The sequence below is a fragment of the Hippichthys cyanospilos genome, chromosome 14 (assembly GCF_059441005.1).
Source record: "Hippichthys cyanospilos isolate Australia breed blue-spotted pipefish chromosome 14, RoL_Hcya_1.0, whole genome shotgun sequence".
NCBI lineage: Eukaryota > Metazoa > Chordata > Actinopteri > Syngnathiformes > Syngnathidae > Hippichthys > Hippichthys cyanospilos.
Window position 1 is genome coordinate 6,486,544 of NC_142382.1, and position 15,273 is coordinate 6,501,816.

At 41.3% G+C, this 15,273-nt stretch overlaps 1 protein-coding gene across 7 annotated transcripts in view; it reads left to right on the forward strand.

The window, feature by feature from the left end:
- dph6 (diphthamine biosynthesis 6) overlaps positions 1-15,273 on the forward strand; it is an 88,557-nt gene that overhangs the window by 41,794 nt on the left and 31,490 nt on the right. For all 7 annotated transcript variants that reach the window (XM_088434029.1, XM_088434030.1, XM_088434033.1 and 4 more), the window contains 7 exons: positions 513-574; positions 1,130-1,224; positions 1,520-1,613; positions 4,313-4,472; positions 5,074-5,232; positions 8,128-8,257; positions 8,324-8,498. In XM_088434029.1, the coding sequence (XP_088290155.1) occupies positions 513-574; positions 1,130-1,224; positions 1,520-1,613; positions 4,313-4,472; positions 5,074-5,232; positions 8,128-8,257; positions 8,324-8,498 (875 nt within the window). The remainder of the gene's footprint in view (positions 1-512; positions 575-1,129; positions 1,225-1,519; positions 1,614-4,312; positions 4,473-5,073; positions 5,233-8,127; positions 8,258-8,323; positions 8,499-15,273) is intronic.

Here is a 15,273-nt window from a genome sequence, read left to right on the forward strand (position 1 = left end):
AAAGTGCCTCAATAATTCCTATTTTATTGCAATTACACTTCACATGCCCCTTAAAAAGCGTGAAATACAGATCTTACCAAATCTTCGTTTAATGGTTGCGCCCTTATATGGCTGCTTAAAGTAATGAAGTCACCCTCTCTTTTGGGTTGCCATAGGATGTTGACGGTATGAGGCCGAGGCGAGTGAGGCATTCTGGGTATTCCCTCTCTTCCCCTCCCGATGCCCTTGAGTCTCTTCCCCGCAATGAGGGGGCAAAAGACAAATAAACATCATTTCTTTCCACAGTTTATTTCCTCAAGGGGCGAACTAGTTGAGGTGGGAATGTGCACATATGTATAAATTGTGTCCATACATTTCTTTTGCAAACTGTTAGCCTTGCCAGTACTGATGTGTATACACTACTTGCAAAGTCAAACAAACAGATCCTTACGCTGGTTTTGCTGCGTTTTTACATCTGTCATCTTCAATCGCTCATCTGAGATTCTTTCTCCTCGTGTGCGCACACATATTAGGCCTGGATCCTGACAAGCACCTGGGAAAATCTCTGGCTGACATGGCACCCTACCTGAAACAGGTCTCAACCTTTTTTTTGGATGCTCTTAGTGGTCAGGTCATTTTTTTACAAAACCTGCCTTCCTTTAGCCAAACACTTGAAAGTAAATGAAACATATAAAAAAAAAAGTACCTAGCATTGAATGTCTAGATCAGGGGTGTCAAACTCAGTTTTATTATGGGCCACATTGTAGTTAAAGTTTCAGCCAGAGGGCCGGTATGACTATGAAGGTAAATCAACTCGAAGTGTGTTCATCACAAAATGATCTACTTTTGAAATTAGATGCCAGCAAAAACTCTTCAAAAGAAAGATTGGGAATAAGGAAACGGTTGTTTTTCCCCTCAAAACTTTTCAAATTTGAAGACAGCTAGCAAGTTTGGTATTTTAGCCCGAAACTTGAAGGGAAACCCGCATTTCGCGGGCCAGATAAAATGATGTGGCGGGCAGGATCTGGACCCCGGGCCTTGAGTTTGACACCTGTGGTTTAGATGCTTACCAAAAAAAAAAAAAAAAAGAAATATTGCTTTGTGATAGAATGAATTAAACAAGCGCTTCATCTCTCTTGGGTTGAGGTAGCTTTCCGAGAAGTACGGCGTCCATATTTGTGGAGAAGGAGGAGAGTATGAAACCTTTACCCTAGATTGCCCCCTCTTCAAAAAGAGAATCGTCATGTGAGTATTATTCTTCCGATTATTTATCCCTGCTCACCAAACTTCATCCAAAATGAGACAGAGGGCAGGAAAACAAAGAACAGCACAAATAGCATAGCGAAGTATATACAGTTCTGCAATTTCAGTGCTAAAACCCAGCTGACGAATTACGAGAAAAACATGCTTACCACGGAAAGGAGACTAAGGGCAGTAATGAAATGGGGCGCTACAGCCAAGTTGACAGTATGGACTTAGTACTGTATAATAGTGACACGATGACACTGATTTAAAACTTGTTTTCCCTTATGTTTCATAGCGACGCGGCCGAGACGGTGATCCACTCTCCCGACGCCTTCGCTCCAGTCGGCTACCTGCGCTTTACCGCCATGCATACGGAGAGCAAAGCCAGCGTGAGTAGAAGCCTTTTTTTTTTTTTTTGGCAGATGGGATCCATGCAATTCGACGTGAACTCGATGATAATCAAAAACAATCCCCCCAAAATTAAGTTTGTCCCTCTTTGGTGTTGATTGCTACCAACGCTCTTTTAGGGCAAAACAAATAGAAGAACAAAAGCCTTTGGTGTGCGATAACTTTGCTCAGGAGGAGCAGGGAACTGGAGGCTAGAGTTCAGATCAGCTTCCAGAGGCGCCACTCTTTCACATACTCTCTCTCTCTTCCTCCTCCAGCCCCACATGGCCTACTTTGACGTCTGCAATATTCACTGCTGCCCCAAACTAGGCCCAGCTTAATAAACATGTCCCATCACATTAGGCCGCTTTGCATTCAGGTAGTAGGCTAAGTGGGTGCGGGCGGAGCTTGCAGGGATGCACCAACATTTATTTATTTATTTATTTTGTGCTTAATTAGAAGGAGCTCAAAGAAAAGTGTTCCAAGGCTGTGAAATTCATATATTTAAATGTATATATGTAAAATATATATATATATATATATATATATATATATATATATATATATATATATATATATATATATATATATATATATATATATATATATATATATATATATAATTTGTTTGTTTGTTTTTACTTTTAAAATAGCATTCAATTTGCAATGCCTATATTAGCTTCAGGGAACCGTTATGGATATATAATCTAATTAGGTTGTATTTGGACAGTTTGATTTTCTACAAAGCCCTGCGGGGCACTGTAAAATCCATGCCATCCGTGAACGCATCAGTACAAACAAGACATGCTAACCAACAATAACAATAAAAGAAAACAAGGCTATCCTGATATACTTAACAGTGGTGGAATATTCAAGACATATAGAGTGGCTGAATCAGTGGGGCTAGAAAATACAATATAAGAAAATTAAATATTATGCAATTATTTATGAATAAATAATTATCAGACAATTGATATTTAATTTTGTGTTTCATATAATAATTTTAGACACCTTGAATGATTTGAAATTGTCCATAATTTCATCCTTTCAAATGTAAAGATTTTCAGATTGCAAATAGTCTCACATTCATAACGAAGTGCATTTTCGAGCCTTCAATATTATTCATTGCTTTAGAATTATGGTAGATTTTAGCAAGTCATGGAAATTGATACAGTAAATTTGTTTTTGATGTCCACATAAGGTGAAGTCGCAAACATAAGTTAACACCTGTTGTTTAAAAGCCACAAAAAAACAAAAAAACTTTTGGAATATATCTTACAACTTTATCCGTCATATAAATCACCCACAGATTTTTCATTTAAATGTTTAATGGATAGCTCGGCAGAGAAAAAACAAAACAAAACACAGCAGCTTGCTGCAAAGTCTCTTTGTAATTTCCACTAGCAACCCAGGCTAAACCCAACTCCTCTCCTACAGAGATGTGTCGCTTACACTTCAATTCTGCAAAGAAGTGAGTATTTGTTCTTTAGGAAAATATTTCAATAGTTAAATTCATGTATAGAAAAGCCAGCCCATGTGATGGATAAAAAACTGTTCCAATTTGCTACTTTAAGTCCACAAACGCAAAGCGAATCAGACCACCATGTTTGGACAAGATGGGGTGCACAAGTTATTGTTGTAAAGAAAATTTCGAGGTTGACTTCCCCTTTAAACGAACGTTCACTGTACCAATGTTTGTGTATTTTGGGTAAAGACTTGCCCGTGGCATCATGTCTGTGGGATAAGTCACATGATTTAAGCGTCTCACAGTAATTTACGAAAGTGAACTTGGTGTATGATCGCATGGAAGAGAACATGTGTTCCGCTTTTTATTGCCTCCTGCGTGTCTTCATGTTGTGTTGCACATGGAGGCGGGGGGGGTTGTTATGGACAGAAAACATACCCCCGTCGCACACCATCACATGACCCCGCAGCCTTGCACCCCGAAGCTATATATTTCCTCACCCCAATCACATTACACGCCATCCCACAGCCCCCACCCTTAGGATGCTGGGGGAAGAGCAGGAATATCCAGGGAGCGTAGCGGGGGGGACGACCAGGGGAGAACCTGCCCCGGTTCAGCCTTCTGAAGCTCTTCTCGTCAGGGTGACAGATCGGCGGTGACACCAGCACTAGAGGAGACGGCACCGGGCTCAGGGGGTGGGGACGGACCGCCGTCATTTGCCCTCCGTTAATGCTAGTCAAGCTATTTTTCATGCTGGCAAGGAGAGGAGAGGGGCTGAAGTATAATTAATTTGATTATCTTATGGCCTAATGCAGTTGACAGCAGATGAAGGGGGGGCTGCACCGTGGTGGGGGTGAATGAGTTTTGGGCATGGCGGCGGGGGTGCGGATGAAATATGAAATATGTATTTAAATGCAGCGGCCGTCATAGCGGGCGGCGGGGTTTGGCAGGTAATACGCATGCCTCGAGAGAATGATTTGTTATTTAGAGGAGACGCGAAAAGATAAAGACAAAACCGCAGCACGCCCGCGTGGCCGTCACATTTGACTGACAGCCGACGTGATTGAATCTATGCTCTCCCAACACACAAGTATGTCAGCGCCTTGTTTCCATATTCATTCACCTTCAAGTTACGTGTGCCGGGCCCTCAAAAGGCTGACACGCTTTGAAAAGCTTGATAATTATGCAGCGTTTTGTCTGCTTTCGCCTCATGTACACTCTCACCCCTAATGGCAGGATGCGGTGGCGCGAGTGGTGGCCCGCGCTCGTTGTCCTTGCCAGAGCGCCATTGACAAGATGACGGAGGAGGCGGAATATGCTGATGTAGCCGGAGACGACCACCAACGCACGCCGCCATTTACATCAGACGCTGACCTTAGTTGTCAGCCAGGCCGCGGTGAGATTCGCTCATTGTTCTTGCACGCGTGCAGTCGTGTATCTCTGTCTGCGGCGCATATGCGTGCGTATAAAAATGCTGGGGGGGGGTGTTGTCACATGATATACATGTGCGTTATACGGATCTACGTCTCTGTGTTTGAGTGACTGCTCGACTGTTGATTAATCCTCCTGTTATGCTTCTTTGCAAAGGACAGCAAAATTGTTCCTGGGTCACTTTGACCCGAGGCGTATTCAGTAGGGCTGTACGATTATGGCCAAAGTAATAATCACGATTATTTCGCTCAATATTGAAATTAAATCATCATGGTTGAAAAAACACCCTTTTTTTAAACAAGCAGCATAAAAACAATGCTTGCTACTTATAAATAATAATAAACTAAAGTAAATAATTTAAACAAATTCACCCAAGACATGACAAAAACTTGGCACACAGGGCAACACAGCTAACTTATTTGCTCAGTGCAACCCAATGGAAAACAAATGAAACCTACCTACAACCAAGCGCATTATTCACTTTTCAGGAAATTTTAATCAGTGGATTCAGTAAAGATCCCAAATTGTCCCTAAGTGTCAATGGTTGTTTTTCTATCCGGTACCAGACCTGCAATTGAATGAAGCCCAGTCGAGGGCAAGTGTTCCTCCTTCTTGGTCTTCCACAACTTCCCGCGGTTATCACTGGATTTCTGGCATCAACGGGCTACAAAGCGGAGACCCCGGGATCCAGGGTCAGACTGCGGCAGCCTTCGTTCTCTTGAAAAGTAAGCAAAAGAATCAGAACCTCTCCTTACTGGCGTGTCTCAATTTGAATACATGGCGTGAAACACAATCTCTGATTTGTTGGGTGCATTTGGAATTGTTGCGCAGTTATAGCATTTTGGAATGTATGGAGAAATGACCCATGCTAATGTTAGCTTACGCTGTTAGCTCAATGCTGCATGTTTTAGTCTTTTGTCTCATTTTTTCTTCCATTTCATTCAGGAATGACGATATTTAATCACATATTTTTTTTTTTTTTTTTTTTTTTTTAAACCGGGCTGAAACAGCGATTAATCTGAGGCTTTCCAGACCCATTTCTTTTCACTTAAGAAAGTGGGCGTGGCTTGCCAGGCTTCGCGCATCGAGGAGCGACAGACTGTCCGGTGTTCCATCACTGATTATGATCACTGATGGCTTTGCTAATGAATGAAGAACCACGTCTTGGTTAATTTAATAATTAAAATATTTTTCAGGTGCAATTAATACTTTTAAAAACACAATCTTGCACTTGCCCTCAACTTCAAATACATCACATGCTAATAGCTCAGGTAACAATCAATGACGACTCTTGTGAACATCACATGACCAACAGTTGAGCGATGTCCGACTGACGATGTTGAAAAGGGGCTCAAGACGCAGATGGTAGACCAGCAAACATTTATAAAATGTCCATCTCTGTTTCTTACACATTTGGGAAATTGTTTATGAAACCGCCCTTTCTCTATAGCTTGACACTTTTTAAAAGTTGCTTTGCTTATTTTGGGGGTACACATGCTCAAAGAGAGTGGGAATTTCTTTCTCCTCTCCATGCCTTTGGTCTTCGCCGTATTGTGGCGTTGTTAGCATGCGCGAGGTGTAGCGCGACTGAGGTCTTGTCCCGCGTTTAAAGCGCTTGACAACCCAGCAGGAGACCGAGGCCTTGTGTCAAATCGCTACGTCGGCTGCCGGAGCGGAATAGCAAACGCCGACCTCGCCACCAAACAAGGACAAGCTCTTCAAACGTACCCCAACGCTTCTTCAACACAAGGCGTCCAGACACTCCAGTCACGTTGGGTGGGGTTATCATTGTTGCCCTGCAGATGTTTTAAAAGTGAGCGCTTTTTGCAGTCTATCTGTAGTTCCCCCACTCTCTCTCGCCCCCTTTTTTTTTTTTTTTGATGGAGAAAGAGGAGCGAAAGATGAAAAGCATATTTAATGTTTATCGCGGTGCTGGGCTGAACTGCCTGCGCAGCGTCGAGACAATATTAAACAAGTTAATATTTAATGAACGGCCTCTTTGTATGAGGATGAAGTAGTGCGAGACGGTGGTGTTGGCAAAGGCAAAACAAACTTGAAGCTCTTTCAAATGATTGCGAGGGGAGACTTGGCTTTGAGCGCTTTTTTTTTTTGCTTTTTTTTTTTGGTGGTGAGCCTGTGTTTGCACTCGACAGGCACACACGCTGCGCACGCTTACATGGAGGGACAAACACCATTAGCGTTTTACTGCGGCTTCAGTCGTGTTAAAAATACATCAACAAAACGATCTTCGGCACAAAGAAGATGCTTTGCAAATGCACAGGTTGGCTCTACTGCTAAGCGATGCCTCGAGGAGCCTTGCATCCAACAACAACAACAACAAAAGTTGAAAAATGCCTACTCTCGCAGTAGAGTGATTTTTGGAGCTAATCTTCAAACTGAATGCTTCAACTGACCATCAGTAAGAACTTTTGTTGTTGCTTTAGAGCTATAACTAACATTTTTTTTTGTAATAGATTTTTCAATGGATTATGTTAGTGATGATTCGGATTGAAGTTTAAATGTGTATCCAAAAGAAGACATTAGTTGAAATAAAATACATTAACTAGGAGTGAAATAAAATAACTAGGATTCAGTTCCTGATTCAGTCCTAAAATTGTCAACAAAAGGAGCCAAAAAAAATGTTTTTTTTATTCCAAAATAAAAGCAAATGTTTTCTTTTTTTTTTTTAATTTTGATTCAACATAAACAGAAGAGTTAACTGATGAAATGCTAAAATTTTGAAGATTTGAACAGTTTTAGTCAAAAAATAGCAATTTTTATGAAAAATAGATTTATAACAAAATTAATTCATAAAACAATAAAATCAACATCTACGACATGGATTTTCATTTATGACTACATCTATAGCAGGTTCACGTTTATTTTTTTCTTGATGTTTTTCCTCCTAACTGAGACCAGACCAAAAATATATATCAAGTGTATATATATATATATATATATATATATATATATATATATATATATATATATATATATTTATTTATTTATTTTTTTTTTTTTTTAAACATACGAACTATTGAAGAAAAGGGGAACAAAGAGAAATTAAAAAAAAAAAGTTCAGTTCTCTGGTTTGATCATTTGGGTCACTTACTGTAGTTACTTAATCTAGATTTTAAAAATATTAATAATAAATAGAATTAATTCACGAAGTCAGCCGAAAAAAAAAGACTCACTTTTTTTTTTTTTATAGACAGTGGCAGTAAACAAAGATGTATTTTCTGATATAAAAAAAGAAGAGAATCAAGACAGATACACACAATACAAATAGTACGGGATGCTCCAAATCTGTTGCATATTTTGACAGTGACTGTCTCAAAAACTCTTGCCTATATAAAACATGCCTAAAATATTGCGAAAGCCATTCATGTCCAATCTCATTTGCACTTTTCAAACATATTCGATCTGAGCACCATTTGTCACACAGCACACATCAAGCCAATCAATGCTTACAACAAATCCAAGGATGCAATATGCCTTTTCAGACTGAGTGAACATTATCACTAGATGAATTATTATCACTGGATGAATTTTGCTTTAAACCTTATGTATATAAACTTCCATGATTACAATTTTCACTGTGACTCGGATCCTGTTTGCAGGTGAGCTGGATGCCAAAGGCTGGAGCATGAAGGACATTGTCCTTGTTCACCTGTATGTGAGCAGCATGGAGGACTTTGGCGCACTCAACGCCATCTATAAGAACCACTTTGCCAGCAACCCTCCCGCCAGGTAAAATCTTCAAGCCCGCTCACATTCAGAGTAACGGTTGCAAATCACTTTTTTTTTGCTCCCCAGGGTGTGCGTCCAGGCCTCGCTGCCGCCCGGCCATCTGCTTCAGATGGACTGCCTCCTCCATAAGTGGAGCGAGCCGGCCGCCGAGGACTGCTTTCATCAGAGAGAAGCGCTGCACGTGCAGAGTTTATCTCACTGGGCCCCGGCCAACATCGGGCCTTACAGCCAAGCCCTCAGGGTAAGAACTTTGCCCACACAGAAAATAGAAGGAAGGCGTTTGGTGGTGGTTGAATGGGAGTTTGTTACGGATGGGATTAGACACAAATCCCACCAGACGAAAAGTCACACGAGATTGGAGAGGCGAAACATTCAATCCCAGGCATTTTTTTACATTTACATCGGGTCTCAAAATGGCTGGTACTAAATGAATGAAGTAGTAAAGTAATAAATGAGTTTTGATCATCAAATACTCAGGTAATTGCTTACTTACATGTAATTACTGAAAATGTTAAAGTAATTGATTACTTTTGGTGATTAAGGGCCTGTTATTGATTTCTTTTCCACCCATAAACCCATTTGGTTTTTCGATGATTTTCCGCAACTAGCTCCTTGTTTTTAAGTGACACATCACAGACAGTAGTTCTAATTGTTGCGTTTGTGTTATGGTTTGCAAAAAGCATAACGTCAAATTGGTGGACAAATGAAGGGATTGAGAGGATCTCAGCGAACGTTCCCATGATGCGTAGTTACATGATGCTTTTTATGTATTTGCCTCAGTTGCTGTTTATGTGTGCTGCAGCGTATGATTGTGGTTTTGTACGATTCTGTATTTTGTCCCTCACTGTCGGAAGCGCGTCTCCATTTTTGTCACTCGGTGCCCAGAAAGAATGTCATATCCCAACATCGGAGCTGGGGGAAATGCGGTGCCGCGGTTGAGCGCTTGTCCCTGCGTTTTTTGTTTGTTTGTTTGTTTACCCAGCATGTATTATCCGGGATTACACTTGTCAAGGTACTGTCAACAAGGATATTGTCCATCTCCTGCAAGCTGTCCTTGATGCAGCTGCCAAACCTGTGTATGAATTCGAACAAGTGTGGATTAGCCATTCATGCTTTGACAGCACGTGTGACCGTGACTCAAAACAGATTGTGGACTTGAGCGTGCTTTAGACTTCTGAAATCTCTATCTTAGATAGCTGTTGCAATCTTGGATTTACTTGCCATTTTTTTTTTATTTCAGTGGGGTATTCAGATGTGTCCTTCTCAAGCTACTGTTTTACTTAAACCATTTGTGATTAAATGCTAGTGGATTGCAGCGCTCCTCTCCGAATATACACAAGTGAAGCCAGTGGCGTTGCCGATGTTAAACGGTGAAATTTGTTCCTTGAAAATCTCCCATTCATCCACACACACACACACACACACACACACACACACACACACATATATATATATATATATATATATATATATATATATATATATATATATATATATATATATATATATATCAAGCTCACTCTTCCTCAAAAACAGTCTATTTCCCAATTGTTTGTTCAGTTACAATTGTGTTGGACCACCTTTTTAAAACCCCATAAAGAAATTTCTCACTCATCACATTCACTAGCATCTCGCAGCCAAGCCACTTATTCTTGCTCGTAAAGATCTCAACAGGTGTGTCGTTGATCGACGCAAACTCATCATCCGTTTGCGCGATACCATTCTTCCAATAAGAGAAGCTATAATACGTCAGCATCGTTTTAAAAGCGTGCTCTTGTAAATCCCGCGGTTGAAACGAGATACCAAAGAACATCTACGACCGTGCTTCTTCCGTGCGGTTTGGGGTTCTTTATTGCATTCCAACCCCCGTCGCTTTCGTTGCGCTTTCCCGGCACTCTTTACTCTTGGCTTCTATTTCCAAAAAGCCTCGTGGACATTTGTCATAAATTTGTCTTGCTTGAAATAATTCCGAACGAGAAATGCTGCAAAACCTCCACCAAAACGAACAGTTTTAATTTGGATCATTGCGAAATCATAAATTCACTGGCACAAGACATTTTTACAGACTCCCAAATTTGTGAGTCTAGTTTGATGACTGCTTGTTACCTCATTATTGGAATATGTGACTGTTACTGTTGCAATTCCTAAGATCGGTCTTGGTCTAAAGGCAGGTCTTAAGACTACTTTTTGAAGGTCTCTGTCTCGACTCCGATTCGAAGTCATGTTTATGGTCGCTTGTCTCAGTTTTGGACCTGACAAACTTTCAAATACTCCTGTGATCAGTGAGAAACTATCATTTGTAGACGTGTAACAACACTTTTGCTTGAATTTGAGATTTGCTTCGCTGTACTGCTACAAAAACAACAGCAGAATTAGTTTTAATCGTTGATGTACACACTTTATGCCTTGTTCTCAACTTCCAAAAGTCTTGGTCTTGTCTGGGTTTTGACCTCCAAAAGTCTTGGTTTTGTCTAGATAATGTCTCAATTGGTGGATATTGGTGGTACAATCAAAAATAAGGGAATTAACAAATACAGTCCCTCGTTTCGCAGTCAGTGGGGTACATCCTTAGTGATTGAAATATGTTTAATAAAATCTCCCCCAACTGTCTTTCCCATGCCCAGTGGTCTCCTAACCTTACGTAGTACAGAGGGCAAACAGGTATGTGTCTTTTTTTTTTTTTTTTTTTTAGTGCAAACCGTATTGTAGTTTACAACACAAAACACACAGTGAATCAGAGCATGGTGAGCGGCCACTAACTCTCCCTGTAGCATCAGCACTACTGTGCTACTGCGCCCACCTCCACCTGACCATTCTTTACAATTCAAGTTGTCTTAAAGACCTTGACTGAGCCTGTGTTTTAATTCCCTCAAACATCATCACAAAATCTCACCCCCTCCTCCACATAGCACTCTTACTCACAGCCACAAGCTCACCATCTGAAAGTCATGAAGAGTTGTTGTCAAAACGCCCTTGTGTGATGCCATGACCTTGTCAATGCTTTAGTTTGAAGCAAAAGTACATCCATTTGCAACCGAACAAGACCGAGTCATAACAAGCTGTTAGACTGCTTCAGACTCCGCGATAGCACAGCGCGTGGCAGTGTTATTGCAGTACATTGGGTAGGCGCTGCTGTAAAGTAGCGGTCTTTTGCCTTATTTTTATTGTTCACAGGGGATATCCTCGTTGACAGACGCTAACATGTCGATTAGCTTGACACATGACGCCAGACCTTCAAAGTTGTCAACCGGCCGCCTGGTTTGTCACAAGTAATGGCAAATATTGACATATTATTCTTGGATTTTGATTTAAATAAATAGTTAACCTTTATGTTGTCAATTCATGGCTCTGGGGGCAAAAATGTGTGCTAGGCCTTTAAGGACTTCAGTTACCTGATTCACATTAATCTTATCACAGCGTGTTTGCATCAAACTATCCTGCCATTAATTGCTTTTGCTGTCTTATCAGAGATCCAATTGCAAAGCCGCCCGCCAATTGTGGCTGACACCATTTTGCATAATCCAATTAAGAAGCTTTACCACTTTAGTTCATGCGTCAATTCACCGACAAACCAAAGATGATGACGTCAAACTGACACTTAAACCAGCACTGGAAGAATAAAAGTTTCATGGCTTTAGCTTTTAAACAATTACGCTCAATTAGTGTAATTGAAACACGGGTCTACTTTAGGAAGGCTAAACAATTAATGGAATTCAAATTGACATTGCAGGATTGCAGAATGGATTTTTCACATATAAAGCCTGATGTTTAGGGGATACAAACTAACTAAAAAAGACTGCATTGTTTGATTTTCCAGTAACTTCCTTTGATTGGCCGGTTGGCTTGTGCGAACTTCAATAGACAAACTTCTTTAGCATCTCTTCTTACCTGTTTAGGTAGAACAGTTCACCCCTGGGATATTTGCTGGGAAATTATACTTGCTGATCACATTGTGAGAGCGGCGTTCGGAGGGGATGGAGGTGGAAGTCGACGCTAAGCGTTAGCCCCGCGCCACTCATATCTTTCAAGTTTGCCCAAATGGTGAGTGACAATCGACAACCTTGTGGAGAGCTGGCGTGCGCCGAGCCACAGTAGAATTTGCATTGGATTTTGAAAATTGTCAAAGTGGACCACCAGGAACGGCAGCAAAGTGAATCTGACACCACCAATTAGCGTCAGAGGGCGGCGGTGGTATAGCCAGACACATATTAGCATTTGTATAATCTTCTGACTGGAGTAGGAAATACTGAACAACGGGGTTAGGAATGTTTTTGGACGGATTGACACTGTTCACCTTCGGTAAAAAAAATTCTCTGACACGTCCAATCAGAAAGAACGTCCACCTTTGACGTCACCGGTATCTGCATCTTTGGCCGGAAAAAAAGTAGAGCGTTGATGCAAATCTCTCTTGAAGATGGTTACGCGCAACCACGAAACCGGAAGCTTGAGAAAATCCCCACTTTGGTCGGAGGTTTTAAAACAATTGGTTTTAATGAAAAACAAAACACAAATAAAGCCTGACCACATACAGTATTGCAAATCGGGCAAAACAGAGACTTTTACTGCCCGTTTGCAAGAACCCGGGCTATGTGTAGACAAGGCCTAAAACACTAGTCAATAAAGATTTTGTGATGGTTTCTATAGCATATTTTTTGCACCACACATATAATTTTGGGATCTATTTCCGTACTAAACCCCATACATTTTGGTGCGCCATATGAAAAGGTGCATAGGAAGCGAAAATGATTTATCGCTCCCAGCGAATGGACTATATGTAATACATAATTTTCTATGATTGGTTTATCCCTGCCACTGTATGTACTGTACACATTACGTAATGCTCGCTGATTGATTTTGGTTGCTAGCATACGGTATGTACTGTTTGTGTTCCTTTCCTTACGTCTTTGTGTCAGTGGGAAATGGCCGTACCGTTGACTTATGAGAACATTAAGGGCTTTTATATGGGCCTCATGGTATGGAAAATACGGTACTTCAAATTGAGTCAGAAGCAGTTGGTATTATACTTTGGAGGCAGTCTGTACCACCTAACAGTCCACAAAGGGAGACACCATCTGCCTAAACTAGCACCAACGAGTAATTATCCTGAAAAAGTCTTCTTGCCGTGCTAACAAATTAAGCAAGATATTTTACTGTATTCCGAATGCAATAAAAATTGATCGGGCAAACTATTAACAGATCTCCCCGAGGAGGTGAAACCTGTCAGCACCTTGACACTTCTTCCTCCTTGTTTGCCATCGTCTCTTAAAACCTGGCTTTTATCTCACCTCTCCCTCTTATCGCACTCTACGGATTTATTTTTGCGCTGTGTGAAAACGGGCGGAGCCTGCAAAGTTATTAAGTCGATGAAAAATGAGCTCCGGAATGTTCAGGAACTTGTCATCGCCCGTTTACATTTGTTTCCTTTTCGGAATACTCAAATGACTTGTCGATGACATAGACCTTTTGTCCGAATACTCATTGAATGACGGGCATGATGACGACTGATTGACTTCCCACCTGGCCCCCCGCTTGTGTCGTCTTGTATGCCATCCGATATACAAACATAGAGGTCAAGTGACTTCCCTTGAAGTGCACATGCACCAAAGCCATTCATCAAAAGGAGTGAGACTTCTCCAAACTGCTGTGTCATGTGACAGGCAGCTCGATGCTCACTATACCGTACAGATGTATGGATGGATGTGATATCGAAAGAAAAGCATACAAATCGCCCTTCTAAATGCTTGCAAAGGGGAGGTCGAGAATTGCCCCTTATTGGGTTCAAATGTAGCCCATGTCAGGCTCATTTACTGCCATTTAAAAATGGAAATATTGTCAATTCAGGACAGATTGAAAACCTAATCTTTTATCTTGCATTCCCCCTGATTTTTGCATCCTTTCAAAAGCAACTCGCAAACGGGGCACAATAGAAATTTTTGCGTTGACGCCCCAAAACAGTCAGGTGGCGCTAGTGGCCAACTTGTGACATTTGAAAGCCTTTCAATGACTTCGATGATTGGCTTAGCTTGGACTCCCATAATGCAAAAGGCTTCAAAAGTCATTCTCTAATCTTCACATAATTCCTATTTCAATTACATAAACATATAAATATATAGTGTAGTTACTTTTGCTATTATTATGTTTTTACAATTTTTGTACATAAAGGGGTCATAGGTGGCCCCCACCAAAAAATAGATGTATGGATAGGGCTGATGCCACTGAACTTTTTGAGTGGTTGAAAGTAAATATATATTTAAATTGAGACGAGTTCACATTATGGAGTTATAGTTAGCTAGCAGAAGTACCTTAAATAAAAAACTACAATATTTAAACCGGACCTCATCCAGAGTCTTCATTTCCCAGCAACTTCAATTTAACATTGAAAATCCCCCTTAGATGTTCCCAGTCTGTCAGTTGCAATCAGATCATAGAGATACCACATAGCACTTTCTTGTAGCGACAATCCCCAAATGGCATTGTCAACTCATTGACTTCGCACATGACAGACACACACTTCAGCCTTGGTGGAGGTCTGCTCTCACTTAGGACTCATTCCGCAAACATGCTTGTGTAATTCGATCCCGGGACCGGAATCCCCTTCCCGCTTGTTTGAGGCTTCCCAGCACGTACGGTACCATACATCCGCGTCGACGTGGGTTCGAAGCGCCAGTCAACTCTGGAAGCAACGGCCTGTGTTTCGGGGTCATCGTCTCACAGACAGTTTGATGCGGGACTTGCGTCACTCCCCCCCACAACCCCACACTCACCACTCTTCTGCGGCCAGCACCACGCGGTGGACACGGGCTGGTATTAGCATAGTCGGGAGGACGCGGGCAGGGAGTGGATGTGTCAGAGCGCATCGTCTTTCAAAACGGTGGCCACACTCCTGCTCATTAATGGACCAGAGCATGATCGCCTCTGAGGGGCTCTCCGCGTATTGTTATTGGTGCTTGACTGCCTCGGAAGCAAAAAAGCGCGACAGAGCCACATATCGCCTTAGTTTTAATTATTAATAGGAT